Source organism: Filicampus tigris, chromosome 5 (assembly GCF_054856515.1).
Source record: "Filicampus tigris isolate MCC_2025a chromosome 5, RoL_Ftig_1.0, whole genome shotgun sequence".
NCBI classification, from domain to species: Eukaryota; Metazoa; Chordata; class Actinopteri; order Syngnathiformes; family Syngnathidae; genus Filicampus; species Filicampus tigris.
In genome coordinates this window covers 16,249,081-16,270,351 of record NC_141221.1, presented here as the reverse complement: position 1 = coordinate 16,270,351, position 21,271 = coordinate 16,249,081, and the positions used below count along the sequence as shown (strand labels likewise).

Genomic DNA, 21,271 nt, shown 5'->3' with positions numbered 1-21,271 from the left:
TTTTATAGAAAAAAAAACATTTTGGGGGGAAAAAAATCTACTACGCTAACCCTGCTTTGAAACCTTACTCCTACTCTTAAACACTAATTTGAAACCTCTTACCCTAATTGTAAACCCTACTTTGAAACCCAAAGCCTATTTTAAAACATTGCTTTGAAACCCTAATCCTAGTCTTAAACCCTAATTTGAAACCATAACTTTAGTTGGAAACACTAACCCTCGCTTTAAACTCTAATTTGAAACCCTGAACCTAGTTTGAAACCCTACTCTGAACCTAAACCTAGTTTTATACCCCACTTGAAAATTCTTGACAGTTTTTAACACCAATTTGAAACCCTGACGCTACTTTGAAACTAACCAGTTTGAAACCCGCAAATTCAAACTGTAATATGAAACCCTAACCTTACTTTGAAACCTTTACCCTAGTTTATACCCTACTTTGAAACCCCAACCTTACTTTGTAACCCAACCCTAGTTTTAAACCCTACTTTCAAACCTTACCCCTAATTTGAAACACTTTTGAAACCTACCCTGAGTTTTAACGCTTTTTTGAAACTGCAACCCTAGTTTTAAATCCTAATTTGAAACGCAAATCCTACTTTGAAACCCTAACACTAGTCTTAAAGTCTAATAAATCTGAACCACTGTTTCAAAGCCTACTTTGAAACCCAAACCCTACTTTTTAAATTCCTGCGAACAAAAACAATAGACTTCTTTTTTTAAATATTGTTAAAATTTACAAGAGCAAAATTGTACATTCTTGTCTTTTTTTCCTGTTATAAAAGGTCATTTAGGAGGAAAACAAAAGACAACACAAACAAACGACAATTTATTATGACAAACAAGACAATAAAATACGAAAATAAGAACATCGTTTGCACAATTCAACCCTGCCCGGGGACGGCTCTCATAAGTCTCAAAGTGGGCACCGCAACGCATTTCAATGGCCGACGCAGGCGGAAGCCGTCACAGTTTGAAACCCGAGTGAAGGGAGACCACGCCGCCAGTCAAGTTGTGGTAGCGCACCAAGCAAAAACCCGCATCCTCCAGCAGCTCCTTCAACTCCTCCTGCACACCAAACACATTTCAACAAACACGGCACAGTTGCACAATTAAAATTCCAAGTCAAAATATCAATATTTTTCGACAGAAAACCTTTTCTTTTTTTAGAAGAAAAAGAACAGTCGGGCACACGCTATTTTAAAAAAAAGTTGTAATGTGAAAGGGGTTTGTATTTTTTAGAACCACAAAACTAGCATTGTTTGTCCTTACAGGGGAAATTAACCCAAACATATTTTTTTCAAGAATATGTTCCATGCAAGCCCACTAGTTGAAACACGGCATTCGGATTAATATTGAGTTTGTGGAAAAAGGGTTAATACACCCGTTTTTAGCCATTTCAGGGGGTGGCCATTTTGTCATTTCTGTCAACTGAAAATGACATCACAACTGCTCAGGGCTTCAGGCAACGACCAATCACGGCTCAACTTCAGAAAACAGGTCAGCTGTGATTGGTCGTTACCTGTCTTTGCGCAGTTGCGATGTCATTTGCAGTCGACAGAAGTCGACAAAATGGCCTCCCCCAGAGATGGCTAAAAACGGGTGGATTATTACTCTTATTCCACAAACGCAATATTTATCAGAGTGCCTTGTTTTAACTGGTGGGCTTATCATATTCTTGAAAAAATATGTTTGGGTCGACTTCCTCTTTAAGTCTTCTTTTCCTAAAGAAGTCTTAATCTCAATATGGAAAAAAGTTGTTCAGAAGGAAAAGCAAATGGAATGACTGAACGCTGATGGCTAAGGTGTTTTTCTTGTCACCTGAGCAGGAAACTTGCGGATGCTTTCTACCAAATACTGGTACGACTTCCAGTCTCCGGCAATCACCTCCCCCAAAACCGGGATCACCTGGAAGCTGTAAGCGTCGTAAAGCCTACCAAAGAAAAAGAAAAAGCAGTTTGTTGAAAGACAGCATGAAATACGATCTTGCTCGAGTCCGAACGGCTTTTGAGCGCGTGCGTTTGGAGTTCACCTGGCCAAGACGGGATTGGTCACCTTGCTGAACTCCAAACACATGAACCTGCCTCCCGGCTTCAGGACCCGCAAGGCCTCCTGCAGGGCCTAAACAAAATCAGAAGGACAACAATAGTTTTCCACAAATAAAGTCACATGATATCACCACATCCAGGCTACGACTTCTGCAAACGGGAGTTCAGAACTTTCCGAGAGCGTCTCACATCTCATGAAATGCCCAAAAAATAACAATGAAATGATGCAAGCGCTTACCAGCTCTATGTGCGTGACATTGCGAAGGCCAAACGCGATGGTGTAAATGTCAAACTGATTGTCGTCGAACGGCAGCTCCTCCGCGTCCCCCACAACCCACAACACACCTGACACACACACACACCAGAAGAACACACAATAAAACACACATGGACATGCACACACACAGTGTAGAACAATACACAAAAATTCATAAAACAAACACAAAGAAAACCAGACACAAAAAAAAAACCTGCATGAAAAGTATGTACAATAAAGACACAAAAACAGATTGAAAAGAAAAAAACAAAAGCAGACATGCACAAAAACACAAAACAAAAACACGCACAAAACATGCAGAAAAAGACAAACACACATGAAAAAATAGGTACAAAAAGAGACACAAAAAACAGATTAAAAAAGTAAAAACAAAAACATACTGCACAAAAACACAAAACGAACAGACACAAAAATATATACACACAAAAAACAAAAACAGACATGCGCAAAAAAAATAACGCAAAACAGACTCACAAAAACAGAAACTCAACAATATTTACACAAAAGGAAAAACACACTAAAACACAACAAAAAACAGACTCACAAACACAAAGTTACGTGCACACACACAGAGACAAAACAAAAACAGACAAAAATACATAAACAAAAAAAAAAAACACACAAAAACAAAAAACAAGAATTGACACACGCAAAAACAAATACAAACACACAAAATACATAAACAAGAAAAAAAAAAAAAACACTTGCACAAAAACGTTCCATACAAAGCACACCCAACACTCAAAAAAAGAAGCATAAATAACAAGCAAAAACAGACACACACAAAACACACAAACGACACACACACACATAAATGAAGCTTGTCAACTCTGATGTGTGGGTAAACAAATGGAGCGCATCTTCAAATAGAAAGTGGCTTACTGTCCTCAGTCGAATTTAGCGTTTCTCCAGAAGGTGCGCTTCATTTTCTCACCCAACTGTCTAGGAATAAATTTACTTCCGTTCATTTATACTTTGAAAACACCCAAATAATATTTTGTGGCCAATAAGTTCTATTTGGTGGCTACAAACATGTATTTTGTGTACATGTTGTTTTGTACATTGTGACCGTACTTGTCCGTGTGGATGTGCGTTCTCACCATCAGCAAGGCCCATGTGCTGGGCTTTCTGCTTGCCCACTTTCAGCATCTCCTTGTTGATGTCACAGACCACCACCCTGGACTCCCGGGGTCCGCCTTCCTCACCCACCTCTTGCTCCTCCCCGTTGCCCAGGTAGTTGTCGGAGATGTCCTGCCACGACGGCGTCTGCATGAAGCGCGCCGTCCGCCTGGCCTGCCGCCCTTCTTGGGAGGCGACATATTCCAGGAAACGAAAGGCAATGTCGCCTGAGACAAGAGGACACAAAATTAGGGACGCCTGCCTGATGGGTTTTCAGGTTTTTCCAAAACACAAAATTTGGAGGTGGCCACCTTCAACTGAATTTCAGGACATCACTAGCGCTAATCAATAAAGAAGTAGATAAATATATACATTAAAAGGCATTTTCATTTTTATTCCCCCCAATCCCCCACAAAAATGTCTTTCCATTTTTTTAAGTAAAAGAAAAAAGATACTTCTAGAAGTTTTGTTTTGTTTTTTTTTAGAAAATGTGATTATTTAGAGGGAAAAATACTCCTATTTACTTTTTTATATTATTTTTTATATTAAAAAGTAATATTATCATATTATTAATATTTTTTTACTAATAAAATATTTTTTGTTTTTTCTATTGCGTATTTTCAGGAAGTCACTCAGTATTTTTTTCATCAACCTCTTGTAAAATATAAAATAAAATAAAATAACAATTTGGACAAAAAGACACTTTTCAATCAAAAAATGTTTTTGAGAGAATGTATTTTTTTAGAAGACAAAATATTTTACCAAAGAAAACTTTGTGATTATTTTTCCTTTATAATAATTACAATATCTCAAGGAGGATGTTTTTTTTCTGAGACAAGGCCCTTTTCAACAAAAAATGTTTTTTTAAAAAAAAGAATGTTACAATATTCAAGAAGAGTTACACTTTCAGCAAGTAATATTTTCCAAGAATGTAATTTGTGTGAAAAAGTAACAGCGATATTCATGTGACTTTTCTCTAAACCTCTCAGATTTCCCCCAAGACAGAAAGCAATTACACACTGAACAAACTAGACACTGGACAACTTGAACCAGTGCTTCTCAAATACTCATGGTACACAGGCTCCCTCTAGTGGTGCATGAAAGAATCGTCATTTCCGTTGTATTTACCGTTCAAGATCAACACGTTTCCATTTAATCTTACAGAATTGGTGGTTTTATGAAACCATCGTTAAAGTAAATTTTTGTCCAAATGCTCAGAAGGGTCCCACCCACCGCTGGCTCAATTTGAGCCAGGAAGAACCCCGCTGGTGCACCTGTTCCGCCGGCCACGTCCAAGAGGCGCGCCCCGGGCTGCGGGTGCATAGAATGCAGCAGCGCGTCTTTCCAGAGACGATGGATGCCCAGACTCATGGCGTCGTTCATCACATCGTACTTGTGTGCCACATTCTCAAACACTTGGTACACTACAACATCGAGAAAATGGTGACACGTCAAATCCCTGTCACAGAAGTTCAACAGAGAGACATTTTCCTAAATTACACTTTGCTCTGCCAGTCTCCATTTGAAAAACTGACAAATCACATTTCCTTGACATCATGACAAAAATCATGAATGGACATGTTTGCTCATCCAAAAAATTCGACCCTAAATTTCAGCAGTATTAATTGAACCAGATACAACATTTTTGTAGAAATGTCTATGTGTTCGTTCTCAATGTTATATTGTATTCTACCAGACTCCATTCGAAAAATCACCAAATCATCAATTTCCCCAACAAGAAGGTAACAATACCGTATAAACTTGTTTTACATTGCTAATCCCCCAAAAATAATCCTAAATCAAAATTATGTAAAATGTATAGCACCAAGTACGGCGATTTTGTTTTAGATATTTCTATTTGTTTACACGTTTTTAATAGCCAGGAATCAGCTCTAAGAATAGCAGGGAGTTCTTTGAGCTAAAGTGTCAATTCTTGCACTAAGTTCGAAGCCGATTTTTTTAAAATCACGTCAAAAATTGGTAATTTATTATTACTGAGGTAATGTACACGATTTAAGAGGCAATTAATTGACAAAACAGCTAGATTCGAAATTCACTGTCGACTCACCTTTCTGCGCCTTCTCGGCCTCCGGAACAGTTTCGAAGCCGAAATGAGTGTTTTTCTCCGTGGCTCCACCGCTCAAACTTCGGCAAGACGGTGGCGCACAGCTGCAGGGGGACAAGCGCCTGCCGCCTACCGCATAGACCGGGGCAGCCGCGGAAGATTGACGAAGAACCCTCCGGACCAGCAGCCGAACGGAGGCCGCCATCTTGACCGACGTGACTCAAATGTGCGACAACAGACGTCATCAATGGGCGACGTGCACTGAGTTTTATATATATATATATATATATATATATATATATATATATATATATATATATATATATATATATATATATATAGAGAGAGAGAGAGAGAGAGAGAGAGAGAGAGAGAGAGAGAGAGAGAGAGAGAGAGAGAGGTAGCTCAACAGGGGAAATTAAAGGATACTTTAACCCCAAGGTTCCAAAAGAGAGCGCCAGAGTATAATACAAAAATAACAAAAAATATATAATAAATAAATTAAAATAAATAATTTAGAGAATCTAAATCAATTGCCTGGTGTCACTGTGGTGACAGCAAAAAAAAAAATACTTAATAAAAATAGGGATCCACTTTATAATTATTTTTGTCATCATTTGGATTTTTGGCTAAGATAAACAAAATTAATCGTTTGTTTTCCCGTTTTGTTGCACATGTGCTGAAAATAGCTAATCATACAAGTATGTCATGTGTTTTAAATAGACTCCTATGGCTCATAGAAGCCGGGCTCACAAATGAGGAACTAGTCCCAACGACGACGAAAAAAAGTGTTTTGTCCTCTGGTTGGCCTGGTCCAGGATAATGATGATGATGATGATGATGATGATAATGGTGGGCGTGAGGCGCGGGTCCGACCTCCATGTGTTTGTGTGTGTGGATCTGTGAGACATTTGCCATATCTGATAAGCATTTTATCGTCACAACAAAAAATACGTCACGCTGGATTTGTCGTAAAATGTTTCTGATTTTCCCACGATGAAAGGAAAGAAAGAAAAAAAAGAAAACAAGAAAAACATTAGGAAACATGCAGATTTTATTTTTGCAACCAGGACACATTAAATAAAACCAAGCAGCTACTTCACTTTCATTTTTTTTCTTTCTCTCTCTTCTTCTATTTTTATTACAAAAGATAGTTCCCGTCCACATAGAAAATAAACAATAATTTACTGTACAAATTATAAATCTCACTATTTCTGTTATGTACATATTTGTTTCATGAAGAAGATGATGATGATGGTGGTGGTGGTGGTTCTCGTTGTGGCACATTCACAAATGACCACAAATCATTTGCATAATTGAGTCCAAAAGAAATATGCTGCCTGGTCACATTGATTGGTTGCAAATTTACACACTGTACGTTCCTATCAAAATGCCGAGCAGCTGGGAGGCGGGAACTAATCAGTCCCTGCTAGACAGATGTTGATGTTGGCGTTTATTTGAGGTGAGGCATTTAAGTGTGATTGCTTTGCCTAGGTTTGCACTTGCTGAATGGCTGTAAGACCATGCAAATGCATATTATTCTTTGTTGTATGTTTTGTTAAAAAGTCAACAATACATACTGTACTGTATTACTAGTAACCAATAAAAAATAATTGTATTTATTTTGTACACATTTGTTTGGGGCAAGTCATTGAAGTGTGAGTGCTCTGGCTAATTTAAATCAAGTTTGCACTGGCCTCACAGCTGTAAGATCACACCGATGCGTATTATCATTTGTGGATTGGCTTTATTTACCATACGGCGGATGTTTGGAGTGAGGAATTTAATTTAGAGTGCTTGGGCTAGGTGAAGTTTGCACTTTGTTGATGTTATTTGTCATGTTTTATTAAACTATATATTTATGAATCAATAAAGTTTCCCTTAGGTGAAAAAGTATGGCATCCATTCGAGGAGGCGTCTTTAATTGTGAGTGCTCTGCAAAGTCAAATAAGACCATGCTGCTGTCTATAGTTGTTTGTTGTTTGTTATATATTAAATATATGTATTTTGTAGCCAATAAAAATGTTTTTTCCTAGTTGGGCTAGACATTTATTTAAGGTGAGGCATTATGTTTTTTTGAATTAATATTTGGCCTTTAATTTGTCATTCTTGTGCTGCTTTTTGCGTGCAAGTGCTCAGGTTGTCTTAAGTACATTTTTGTTTAGTATTTGAATATTTCTCTATGGCCTGGTAAACACAAAGATAACCGGATTATGTTTCATTTTTATCCTATAACATTATCTTGTGGTTTGGTGTGTTAAAAGCAAAATGTTTTTTTGTAATAATATACAGAATTCCCCATCTGTGCCCCTACTAGTCTTAACATGGTATTCTGATTAATATTGTATTCGCTGAATAAGAATTAAGCAGATGAATCCAACCATTTTCATCAATTTAGGGTGCTCCCATGTCCTATACTGCCCTCTGAATGGCCGTCGTAGTGCCCTTGGGCTGGCATTGCGCACGTCAGGGCTCACCCGTTTTCTGGATTTGGTCACAAAATCCTTATGTGGGTACCCGGCCTAAAAATGTTAAGTGCCTCTTGTTAGAAGTACTCTTACTGTAAAGTACTTGTTGATTGGTTGCTCCATTGCTTTGATGACATTTAAAAGAGTAGCCGCATACTTTTGGACAAAAGCACTGGGACAAGGGTTGCACGTTTGTATTATTTCAGGTTAAGTCAAGTTTGCACTTAACATGATGTGTATTGCTGTTTGTTGTATGTTTAAACAAACATGTAGTTGACAGTGTTGATTTGAAGAGAGGCATTTAAGTGCTAGCACTATGGCTAAGCTAAGCAAAGTTTGCTGGAACTAGACCATGCTTTGTTTTTTTACGTTTCATCAGGAATACCTTGTATGTTTATCAAGAAAATATTTTTTTCTCAAGAGGAAACAAAAGGAAGCATATATTTAAGTGTGGCTTTGTGTTGTACTTGCTTCAGGGCTGTGCGACCATGCCAGTGTTATCTTATTGCTGGTCATATGTTTCTTACGAAACATACTGTAAATGTTTGTAAACCGAAATGTTATGTTAGTTGTTGATAGTTGGTGATTAGGTGATTTTCAATTAATTCTCATTTAACTGTGAATCTTGGGTGTCCCAATACTTTTGTCCCTATGGTGTCAATTACATGAAAGAGCATACAGAAGTACATAGGATACAACATCCCCCGCCCCACACGTTTCAAAGCTAATGTGAACAATATGTTCAGTAAAGACAAAGAACACAAATGAACTGATCATTAAATGCCTCGTCACGACTATTTACAAACGCTTACAAAAATAAATCCTCGACACGTGTGGGACGTGTTAGTACAGGGAGGGGGTTTATGCCGTAAGGCACTTGAACGCCACACGACGCCACCCCGCCCTCGGCGCGTCCGCGCCGACTCGTGAGCGACCCATCCTCTCCAAGGGCGACCGTTCGCCCCGAAAATGTTTGCTTATGAGGCCCAAGTTCTGAAAAAGCGGCACCGCCTTGACGAAGAAACCACGCCAACGGGAAGTTGGCATCCATCCTGGCCAGACGGTGCCATACCCGCATTAGCCGCTAATTATCTTAGCGCCTTGCTAATCAAGGAGTTCAGAGGAAGCGGTTGACGGGTAGCGTTAGTTGCCCACCAGGGGGCTTAGGTCTCCATGGTGGTGGTGGTGGTGGTTCTTCAGCTTCTTCTTGAAGAGGGAGATGGTGGAAGGCCGGTAAAGGATGATCCACGGCTCTGATGAAGTGGAGGCGCTCTGGCTGCAGCTGTCCGAGCCGCTCACTGTGGGGATTCGGGGAGACCTGGACGCAAGACAGGGTAAATGTTACAAAGGTTAGTCTCAAGTCCTAACCTTCAATTTACCGTGGCAAAAATCAACCACAAAAATCAGTCGATTCCACGCTAGGAGTTGAACCGATTAATTGGTTAGTTGACATATTGTGTCGTTGATTTATTAAATACAAATAAGAACAAGATGCAAGTAGGGTTGGGCACCTAGAACCGGGCATCGAGTGGAACCGGGTACATCATTCCGGCTCTCCCGGAACCATTCAGATTTTAGAATGTGCTAAGTTTCGATTCCGAGTTAGCCGTGCGGAAGAGCTACCAATGAAGTACGACCGATTAAAAAAATTTAAAAAAGTGTGTGCGCGCAGCCCCGGGCTCCTGCCGCCGAAGCTGCGTCGCAATAACACGGAAGCTCGCCCCCACTCGAGGTGCCGTGGTCCTCCCGATCAGCCCCTCCGCTTGCTTCGTACCGGCCGGCAAGCACGGGCCGCGGAGGCGGCGGCGACTCTGGGCGTGCGCCCAGCCCTTCCCACGGATCTCCACAACGGCAGCAGCCGCTGGGATGTCGCGGTGGCAGCAGTCGCACTTTGTGGGGTCGGTGATCGGCCTGGCTGGCTCATTCGGCCGACGCCTAGCCATAGAACTGACGCGAGACAGCTTATGACCTAAAAGTCAGAATCGGCTAAGTACGTCTAATGGCAACATTGAGCCAACAGGTTCAACACACAAATGTACATATCCAGCTAATATTTAGCTTATAGCATATGCAGCTGCAGCATATACATAAATACTGTACATACAGATACATCATATGGTTCCATAGAATGCTTAGATTCGGTAGACTTTTCTTGCTTGCGGTTAAAATGCAGCGTTGTGTTTGTCATATATATTTTCTTTCTAAAGCAAGACAAGGTTAGACAATCAATTGGTGTTCAGTAGCATGCTTTCAGTAACAGCTGCATTATTGTACTGTCTTGAACTTCTCAAAAATAAAGCTCTTGTGAAAAATAATACTAAATAATAATTGAAAAAAATGTATTATATACTAGTTAAAAACAGCGGTTTTAATAATACATGGTAAAGTTCACAAATAGTAAAAAGTTCATGAAATTGAAGAACAGAGAGGTTCATGTGATTTGTCCAAAAATAACTCCTTTTTTTTTTTTTGTTAAGAATTGGAATCGAGAATTATTAGGAACTGAATCAAACCAAAGAACCGGAATCGGAAATGGAATCGTCCAAATCCAAACGATGCCCAACCCTAGATGCAAGTGACCTGAACTGGTGGTCTACCTATAAAATGTGATAAATTTTGTGTTTTAACGTGCTAAGTTCCACTTTTCAATGTGATCATTTTCACATTATGTGATTAAGTTTCACTTTTTGATGTTGTAATGTTCAACTTTTAATGTGAGTATTATTATTTTTTCTGTCTACATGTGTTGCTGCGCTGTTTGTGCTTACAGCATTATAACACCGCCACATTGACGCAGTTTGTTGGCCCGTCTAAGGCGTTTCGCATTATGCGTTAGCATTAAGCTAGTGACTTAAAGCCAAGGTTATGTGGTTGTTTTCAACACTCAACGTGTAATTGCCTTTGTTTGACATTTAGCTTGACACTGAACTTCAACTGGGAGTGGCAATAAACAGCTTGAAGAATCTTGCTTGAAAAATTGTTCACTATGTCAAGTCGCTCATTATTTAAAATAAAAACACCCCCCCATGCATTGTTATGTACTTAACAAAATTGTGACAAAACGTACTTGACTGTGACGTGCAGCAACAGCTTGGTTAGCATGGCGACCACGGTCAAGATGAGGAGGCCGGCCAGGGCGTAGACGGTCCACACTGTGAAAAGACAAAGCAAGGAGGGCGGGGTGACAGGGTAACGCGGAGTCAATGGTGTCGCCCCTCCAGAAAAACAAAAAAGAAAGCGCAGCGGACCGGAAGGTCGAGCATGCGAGGAAACACCTGCCGGCAAAAAGCTGAGCCAGCAAAGTGTCAAGAAATGTTGATGCATTATCCGTGCACAGCTGTTGAAATGATTGCGTTTGTCACAAAGTCCTGAAATGCTAAACCCCACCCATGGAATTAGGTAAAAAAAAAAAAAAAAAAAAAGATTTAAAATCAATTTAACATCATTTTTGGCAAGTTCCTCACAAAAATCCCCACTTGACTGGTGTTCCATGAGTCTTAAAGCAAACAGTAGTAAAAATACCCCCACGATGGTGTACAATAATTTCTTTTCCCTGAACCGACACACCCAGCATAGCATGGATGTGTCGTCATTGTTGATAACCCGTTTGACATCTGGGAGACGTACGTGGGGGCGTTATCTAACATCAATGTCACACGAATTGGTTGCTTCATAACCGTGACGGGAACAATTTAATTGTGTCGGCTTAGGTGATACACATGTAGGCACAACGCAATTGGAAACGTAAAGCAAAATCCAATGGTAAATGTCTGGCAAAAATAAACACTAAGAGTCAAATTTAACGTAAAAGTTTGGGAATCTGAATGAAATTTCTAGATGAACCTAAAACACAGTACAAGGTTTACCGGTGAACTTATTTTGACCTTCTCGAGCTGAACGACAACCTTCACTAAACCTGTACGTCCTTGTAGTCGTAAACACCAAGACAACTTTCGTTGACAAACCAAGCATGCTTGGCGTTGTCGACAAAACGACCATGCATGTAAAACATCAAAGACAATTTCATGTCTGCAAAGGCGTATGAAGGTAAAGCTAGCGAGGAGGGTGGGAGCTGGACATACTGGCGCTGTGTCCGCTGGTCTGTCCGGGTCCAGCCCACTGACCTGGCATGTTGTGCTCCAGTTTGCCAGGGCTGGACGTAATCACGTAGAGGATCTGCGAGGACGTGCGTCCTTTGGTGGTCACGTTGGTGCCGTCGGTGACGCCGGGAGGGGCCTGAGGTTCCGCCGTGCTGGAGAAGCCCTCGTCCTCTGCGGTCTCCTCGTCCTCGCGGCTTCTCAGCGCTGCAGAGAAAGCGGTGACAAAAGGGATTTTCCCTGTAATGCCAAACGTATTATATGTCATACTTGACTTTTTGAGACCTCGACAGCAGGGGTTCGCCAACTGGGCTGGGGGTTCGCAAAATATTTTGCAATCAACCTGCGGTACCCTTGAAAATAGAATCACCAACAACCCAAACATATTTTTCTCAAGAATATGTTCTATGAAGGCCCACTAATTGAAACAAGGCATTCTGATTAATGTGGAGTATGGGTTGAGCAGCAAAATGCACCCGTTTTTATCCATCTCAGGGGGTGGCCATTTTGTCACTTCTGTCGACTGAAAATGATATCACAGTTGCTCAGGGCCCAGGAAACGACGGCTCATCTATTTTCTGAAGCTGAGCCACGATTGGTCATTATCTGAGCCCTGGCAACTGTGATGTCATTTTCAGTCGACAGAGGTGACAAAATGGCCGCCGGGTGGATTAACTCTTATTCCACAAACGCAATATTAATCAGAATGCCTTGTTTCAACTGCATCAAAGATATTCTTGAAAAAAATATGTTTGGGTTGACTTCCCCTTCAAGTGGTGTGCTCCCACAGGAATGTTGGATCCCCAAATATTTACTGCTCATGCACATGCACAGATGTCAGCCATCAGCACTGGCGTTCACGTTCAGACTTGCAATGATTGCTTCAGGGCGAGAAATTATGATATGAATTATGCTCTATTTCAGTGTCCTGATAAGGTCAAGCCACCCACTGGGGGTTTTACGGCACTTAAATCACAAACCCCAGAATTCAAAAGACTTGTATTCATACTCCTGAAAATCAGTACATTAGGATTAAAAATGTGTTCATTTGTAATTCATCCAATTTAAATGCTAATGTATTCTTAATAAATTGAAAAATTTCAATATAAATGCAAGAATGATTACATTTAGTAATTACAGTGATGCCTAGGAATATGCAATAACATAATATATACAATAACATCAGAATCCGACATGGTTATCTTTCTCTCACTGAATAGACAGGCGACAAATGTTCATGCGAATAATGCTAAAACCAGTTTGGTTCAGGTCTGATCCAGACTAACGCGTTGTAAAGGCAACATGAAAAAACCCATTAGACACATTTTAGCAATCAAGATCCTACATGGTCATCTTTTTCACAATAAATACATGGGCAACAAATATTTACGCTAATTAGATTAAACCAAGTTAGATTCAGATCTGATCTCGATTGTCGCAGTGTAAACACTTAAAATAAACCTCTAATTAGACACATTTTAGCTATGAAGATCCTACATGGTCATATTTTGTGCAACAAATGTTTAAGTCTTAGAGGAGGTCAAGTTTTCCCAGTCACATTGTCGGGTTGTTTTTCCTCATCAACTTTGATAATATTTGTGGGATTTGCAGTACATCTTTAACTTTTTTGCTGCTTTTCAATTAATGATATTCATTGTTATTTTGTCATTGTCAATTAGAATCATATGTCCGACGAGACCGATGTCTCGCTGACACCGACGCCCCTCACCACCGCCCCCGCCCCCGCCCCCGCCCCTTCCTCACCCATTAGCATTTCCACAAGCGTCCACATGAATGTGGAACTAGAGCGGCAGATTTGTGGTGAGGTCATTGACTTTTCCGCAGGCTTTTTGTTCTCAGTGCGGCGCGACCATGCAATCAGAGAGTCGCAGTGTTCCCGAACGTGGGCGGCATTCATAAAAAAGTCTAGCAGCGTGGGGGCTGCCGCAGCTCGATAAGAAGGTTCCGAGAGGAGAAGCCAAATATGACTTACCAATGCTGCCTTGGCCCCCAGCACTAATGGAAAAGCGAAACATTTCTATTTTTTGCGATGCAAAAATTCATCATGCAAATGTGATGCTTAGTGTGTTGGAGGCTGACACGGCGATGCCTCGACCGATCAATCAACCACAAACATAACCATCCACAACCGTAAACAATGCAGTCTTCAGACATGCTTTTGTAAACGTTAAAGACGATAAACAGTCTTTACAAAGCCAAACGGATGAGTTTTCATCAACATGCATTTTTGAACACTGAAGACAATTTAGAGTCTTCAACCTTTTTTCATTAAGATTAAAAACAGCTTTGAGTCAATGAATGTTCACATTTTTTTGCAAAACCTTCATAACTCAATGCAATTGCTGGAAAGCTGAAGCTCAACTGAAATGCTGTGGAATAAATTAAATGTGGAACCATATTGAATGATTATGGAATTTGGGGAATGTGGGAACTTTGTGGGAATATGGGAACTTTTGGAATATGGAAAACATTTTGAAGTTGGAATGGTTTGAATTGGTCAAGAAATGCTGAAGGAGGTGGGAATAATGTAGAAGGAATCAACGATGACTGAAAAATGTGGAATATTACTTTTGGAATGTGGGAAAGATTTTATATTTGGAATGTTTTTAATCGGTTAAAAATATTGAAGAAGAAAGAAGTAATGTAGAGTATGTCTTAATGTAGAACATTTAAAGTGGAATGTCACCGTGAAAATGCAGCATTTAGGGAATTGTGGGAATTTTTGGAACGCAGAAAACATTTGGGAATTGGAATGGTTTGGAACCAGTCAAAAATTGTTGAAGGAGGAGGTGATCAAGGAGAAGATGTCTAAATTTAAGTATTGTAATGTGGGAATGTGGAGAATGTTGGGACTTTGTGGAATAAAGGAATTCTTGGTATGTTAATAATGCTTCTCAGGTGATTCGAATGAGCTGAACATTGTGAATTTTGATTGGGAATGATGCGGAACATTTTTGTTGACTGCCTCATTGAAAATAAATACGGAATTTGGGGTACAAAATGTGGAATTCTGGGAAAACTGAGAGATTTAGGAATGAGAAAAATAATATCCTGGATGGTGGGAATTTATGGAATGTGTTGAAGCTGACCTGGTTTGTATTCAACCATATCGATGAACATACGTGTTTTGGAAATACATTCGGATGCGTCCCATATATTTTTCAACAAGCAACAACGCTTCCAAAAGAGAACTCCTACCTTGGTAGAGTAGCACAAACCCTTGTGCCTGGTTGGTACGGTCCGAGTAGAAATAGAGTATGATGAAGTCTCCGGTGACGTTGACCAGCTGGCGGGGCGGGCTGCGCCAGTCGAAGCGCGCCACCACCTCGTTGGTGTAGCCGTTCAGCAGCTCCACCATATCCGCCTGATCCGTGATGTCGAAGAATGTGAAGTTGAAGAGGATGGCGGAGGATCCGGGCACCTGCACCGTCCAGTAGCAAACGCGACCGGCTTCGTATTTGTCCGGAAAGTCCGGCGAGTAGATGACTCCCGAGGGGGATGAGTAATTTCCGCCACATGAACCCACCCGAGCTGCGAAAAATTGTTAGGAAAAGTGTCAAACGCCAACAATCCGTGTATGATTTTTGTCTTTCCAATTTTAATTGGCAATCGAAAGTTTAGAAAAAAAAAATGTTGTTTTTTTTTAAAGTAAGGCAGACAGTAATTATTTTCCGATTCCGATTTTTCGTACCACAATTTTACAAAATGTAGTCTTATTTAATCCTACGGCCTGTTTTTCCATTTCATATTTTCTATCCAATCCTAAAATTGAAATGTGAAAAATCTGGATTGAAAAAATGATAACAATCGGTGAATTGATCTTTTTATTCTTTTGATTTTCTTTTCCAATTGAGAATGGAAAGAACAAATGATACACAGACTTGGACAGTTCAGCAGGACTCGGCCACTCACTGTCGAAGACGATGACCCAGCCGTCTCCGCCGCACGGCTGCCTGTGGTCACCAAAACAAACATGGTTGCACTCCATGCTGGGGGCCTCGCCGTGGTCCGCAAGGTCCACTTCATTGCCGCAGAAACAAGCGAACCCCGACTCAATGCCAGCCAGCTGCACAAACACAAAACAAGCCCAAATTGAATCACCACTGAAGGACTTTCAAGATCCATTTCAAGGCCGGAGGATTTGGCTACCTTCAAAATGAATGCTGTGATGCTATGAAAACAAACCTGTTTCAAGGAGAAACTCAAGAATCCAAGACGATTTGAAGCCTTCAACAAACCTGAAATCCTTGTTTTTGTAAACATCAAGACACTTTACAAACTCTAAATAAAGTACGGATTTTTGTAAACACGACAGATCATTTTCAGACTTTAGCAGACCTAACATTACTGCACATATTTTTGCAAACACGGGAAAAAATGCAGTCTTTTATTAATGTAACGAATCCACTTTGATATAGTCTTTACTAATGCTAGAGTATAGCTTTTTGTAAACTCAATACTGTAAATGATTATCAGACACTAAACAAACCTTACATGCATGTTTTCGTAAAAACACTTACTCGAGCGTATGTGTTTTCATAAACGGCAACACTGTCTTTGCCAAACCTAACGTTCATTTTTTGTAAACACGACAGACAGTTTTTCAGACATTGACAAACACTACCTACATTTTTTCGTAAACATTTTTGGGTAAAATTATAGTACAGTTTTTTGTAATAGTACCTACTAAACCTAACATACTTGTTTTGTAAGCATTGGAAGAAATTTAGTCCTCAATTAACGAAGCATGTGTGTTTTTGTAAATAGCCATGCTGGTTTTGTCTTTATTAAATGTAAAGTACACATTTTTGTTAACTCATTGAAAGAGTTACAAACTTGAACAAACCTAATGCACATGTTTTCGTAATAAGTGGAGGTAATGCTGCCCTTAATTATCCTAGCTTATTGCTGCAGTCAAGCCCAAACTAGAATTTGGTAGATTTCATTGTTTCCAATGCATGTGTTATTTTTACACATCACTGATCAAAATAAAGTGCTGAAAATGGCTTGCTCTCTTTGACGATGCAAACTTAATGGTTGATCGCTGTTGCCATTTTTTTGGTCCCCAGACAAGTGCTGATTTTGGAGGTGCAAAGATTCCATTTGTCACCAGCGATATGCGTTTTCATAACATCCACTTTGATTTTGTCTTTTCCGCACATAACATGTATGTTTTTGTAATCATCCACCATGAGTTTGCGTCCAGACCAAACCAAAACATTGTTTTCTTAAACGTCCAAGACCATTTAGGGTCATCAATTAGCCTAATACAAGTTTTCATAAAGGGCGGCACGGTGGTCGACTGGTTAGCACGTCCGCCTCACAGTTCAGAGGTCGTGGGTTCGATCCCGGCTCCGGCCTCCCTGTGTGGAGTTTGCATGTTCTCCCCGTGCCTGCGTGGGTTTTCTCCGGGCACTCCGGTTTCCTCCCACATTCCAAAAACATGCATGGTAAGTTGATTGGATACTCTAAATTGCCCCTAGGTGTGATTGTGAGTGCGGATGTTTGTCTCTGTGTGCCCTGCGATTGGCTGGCAACCAGTTCAGGGTGTCCCCCGCCTACTGCCCAAAGACAGCTGGGATAGGCTCCAGCACGCCCCGCGACCCTTGTGAGGAGAAGCGGTACAGATAATGGATGGATGGATGGAAGTTTTCATAAACATTGGGACATGTTTATGGATATATGTTTCATTTCTCCATCTAAAAAACTATCCCATAAGATAGTTAACTGTCGTGTGAGAAATCTCATAAATATAAAATCACTGGTTGGAACCCTGAGAGTTATCGTCATTATTCAATGCCGGATATGATTTAGTCTGACATAAAATAAGTCACAAAGTCCTCAGCGTTGTCAGTTGAAGTGCAATTGTTTCTTTTTTTTCCCCTTCCTTTGGCGTATTAAGTGGCGTGAAATGAAAGCCTTTTTCCCCGTCTTGTCATTACCAGATGTCGTAACTCACATTAGTGTGGGGAATAAAATGGGACTGGAGGAATGTGAAAACGTCACAAGTCATCACACTCAAAAGTGCTATTGTGCCGCCATCAAAGGGAAGCCATTGTGTTATGGTTTAAGTCCCACAAGCGAAGGTACGCGCGTCGTGCTTTCCCACTCGACCGCCGCCTCCGCTCAGGGACGAGGAATTTATTCGCCGTGTGATTGTTCGGGGAACATTTGTTTTGTTGGCTACGGAAAAGAGGTGCTGGAACTTGGCTACAATATAAGGACAGGGTGTGCAGACTGCAAGACAAAATTTGGCATTATAAATTCATGTTAAGATAGTCGACTTCTGTTATTAATTCAGAGTGACAAACAGCTTGAAGCAAGCACGCTGTGCTTCTTATTTGGAGATTGTATGAGTGAGTGTCTTCTTTTGCTGATCCTTAAGGTGATGTTATATGATAGTCTCCCATTTTGTGACTGCAAGAGAGTGGGAACATGCATTTGGGAATACTTTAAAAAGAGTGTTTTAACATACATATATATATTAGGGGTGTAACGGTACGCTAAATCACATTTCGGTTCGGTTTCTTGGAAACTTCGGTTCGGTATATTTTCGGTACAAAAAACAGATTTTTTTTTTTTTTAAATATGTTTATTTTGCAAAGATGACAAGTAAATGCTACATTTTTTAGAAAAAAATAAATAAAAGCGAACCATTCGGGTGATATTCTAAGAAATTACAGCAGAATAAAAAATACACTAACAATAAAGATCTCTTAATTTAGTAAATTATTAAGATACTGAAATCTTTAAACACTCAGCCGCAACAGCCTATGACACATCTAAGTATTCAAGTTAAAGACAAGTTGTCATTACAGTACATGTATACACTTTTTGTGATGAAAAAAATACATTCAATAACAGTTACATGTCATGTCATGTCATCTTCCAAACCGCTTATCCCATATAGGGTCGCGGGGAGTTGCTGGAGCCTATCCCAGCCGTCAATGGGCGAAGGCAGACTACACCCTGAACTGGTCGCCAGCCAGACAGTTACAATTATTGCTAACTATATTAAAACTCTTTTTCAATGAAAAAAAAGAAAAAGTATTTATGGAATTGTACACACTTTTTAGGCATTGAAATGTTTGAATGTTCAACAGCATATTGTAACGAATTGGGTTATCTGTGTTGTGGTCGGATTTGTGTGTTGTTGAGTTGTGATGTTTCCGAGGTTCATGAATGCATCGTACAGCAAGCGAGTGGAGCAGCGGAGAAAGAAGAGCGCCAGCAGTTGCACTTGGATTAATAAAAACGTGACAATTAAACTACGTCTGATGGCGTGTTTCTGGAAGACGCTACAATATGATAAATCTCACTATTTAAGTTTAACGTTTTGGGCTAAAAAGACTGCTAGCTTCCTCGTCTAAGAAACATTCACAGTCGGATGATGCCGTCCATGTTAGACGTGCAAGCTGAAACATAGCCGCCGATTTCATGTAGCAATGTCGGCACACAACTTTCGGACTTATCCACGCACCTTTCCCCATCGGCGATGGGGAACAGGAAATCCAGAATAATGTTCCCAAACAGGAGACCGTAGTGTATGCGAGGACCTTCGAGCTCTGGCTCTTTTCTGGCTCTCTCTTTTGTGTTGCCACCCTCCTCTCCTGCGTCCGTGCGTAAGCTCGCGCTAATAAGTGGACCAAACCGAACGCAAGTGGACCGAACCAAACATGCCATACCGAAACGTATTAATACACCCACGTGTACCGTTCCACTCCTAATATATATATATATTCTTAAGTTAAAATGTGTTTAGAGCATAAGGGAGGGGTAAAACAAAACAAAAAATTAAATAAATAAAAAAACAGGGACGTGCCCCCCCCCTGATAAATGGGGATCAATATTAAAAAAATAAATAAAATGTGGGGTGCTGTCAGTGTTCATGAATATAGCCCCCGCAAAGGCAAATCTAGGAGACATAAAATGAACACCTGGCACAGTATTGCATGGCGCACAAAGAGCCAGAGAGTGAGATGAGCATGGCGCATGGAGGAGGAGGAGGTGATGGCTAATTCCTGCTCCTTTCCAGCTGTCAAGGCTGATTGCCGCCGCCATCCGTCACGCGTCACTCGTCCTCTCAACAGGAAGCTCGACAGAAAAGGCAACAACGCCGAACGGCGGCCATCACAATGACCACCAGTGCTGGGAAGTACAAATACTGTATTGTTGTATTTAGTCCATTTTTCAAGTATCAGTACTTTACTTGAGTATCTATTTTGACATTTTTCCAATGAATGTTGGAAGGCTGGAATATGGTCTCAAGTTAGTTCCAAGTCAGGGTCTAAGTTTCAAGTCAATGTTTAAAACTAAGGTTTCAAGTAAGTCCCGACCAATTCCAAAATATGGCAGAATAAAATTACGATCAGTTAATTATGTATTATGTATTATAATGAAAAAAACCTTTTTGGCAGTCCCTTAACACTTACAACAATACAGATTTCACATGCACAACATTTGACGGTTGTACAATACTTTGTCCTTTAGTATTTGTTTACAAATACAACTGAGGTCGATTTTTTGTGTGCATATTTTTATTTATTTATTTGTTTTGGGGGGAAATCCTTTTTGCCAATTTGAAAAAAGATCATCATATATCATATCATCTGATCAATTTTGCTCCTCTGTTAGGGTTTGAAGGCTGATTTGTGCATCAGATATGATTTGAAGAGTGGGGCTGACCTTGTATCTCTGCTTCCTGCAGAAGCTGATGCAGGTGTGGATGGTCTGCTTGTTGGAGGTCTCGGTGGGCCCAGACAGGGTGGGGGGGTCCCCGCTGTCCCGGAAGCAGCCCAGGTTCCCTGGCACTGCAAAAAACAACAACAACCAAACACGATTAATAAACTTGTGATCTTTAAACAATGAATTTGTAATTGTCAGTTTGTGCTTCTTATTGCCATTCCTGCAAGATGTTTCCATTGACAGAAATGAAACCAATACCCAAAGGTCAGCCCGGATTTGTCTTTTTGTGAAGAGACTTGACTCCAAAGCAGTTGTTTCAAGTTATTGCTTCAAATTGCGGCTTCAAGCCTGGCTAAGTGTTTCAAATTCAGGTTTTATGATAGGGGTAAGGTTTTAAAGTAGGGTTTCCAACCAGGGTTGTGGTTAACAGAATTGGGTAGGGGTTCAAATTACTGTTTCAAGACGGAGTTATCATTTCATTTTTTTGAATA

General features: G+C 40.3%; 2 protein-coding genes across 3 annotated transcripts in view; both read right to left on the bottom strand.

Moving 5' to 3' along the window:
• Nucleotides 1–816: 816 nt before the first annotated feature.
• On the bottom strand, nucleotides 817–5,747 carry coq5 (coenzyme Q5, methyltransferase). The gene is made up of 7 exons (XM_086030908.1): nucleotides 5,513–5,747; nucleotides 4,719–4,868; nucleotides 3,426–3,671; nucleotides 2,287–2,393; nucleotides 2,033–2,121; nucleotides 1,822–1,933; nucleotides 817–1,068 (listed from the first exon to the last, which is right to left on the bottom strand). The coding sequence occupies exons 1-7, from the start codon at nucleotides 5,712–5,714 to the stop codon at nucleotides 967–969; spliced, it is 1,008 nt and encodes a 335-aa protein (XP_085887034.1). The 5' UTR covers nucleotides 5,715–5,747; the 3' UTR covers nucleotides 817–966.
• Nucleotides 5,748–6,541: 794 nt separating this feature from the next.
• kremen1 (kringle containing transmembrane protein 1) overlaps nucleotides 6,542–21,271 on the bottom strand; it is a 64,319-nt gene continuing 49,589 nt past the window's right edge. The window contains exons 4-9 of one of the 2 annotated variants that reach the window (XM_086030677.1): nucleotides 20,781–20,905; nucleotides 16,008–16,161; nucleotides 15,294–15,626; nucleotides 12,060–12,281; nucleotides 11,045–11,129; nucleotides 6,542–9,295 (exon numbers count right to left, since the gene is read on the bottom strand). In XM_086030677.1, the coding sequence (XP_085886803.1) occupies nucleotides 9,121–9,295; nucleotides 11,045–11,129; nucleotides 12,060–12,281; nucleotides 15,294–15,626; nucleotides 16,008–16,161; nucleotides 20,781–20,905 (1,094 nt within the window). In that variant the 3' untranslated portion in view covers nucleotides 6,542–9,120. The remainder of the gene's footprint in view (nucleotides 9,296–11,044; nucleotides 11,130–12,059; nucleotides 12,282–15,293; nucleotides 15,627–16,007; nucleotides 16,162–20,780; nucleotides 20,906–21,271) is intronic. The other variant, XM_086030678.1, reaches the window with a different exon arrangement.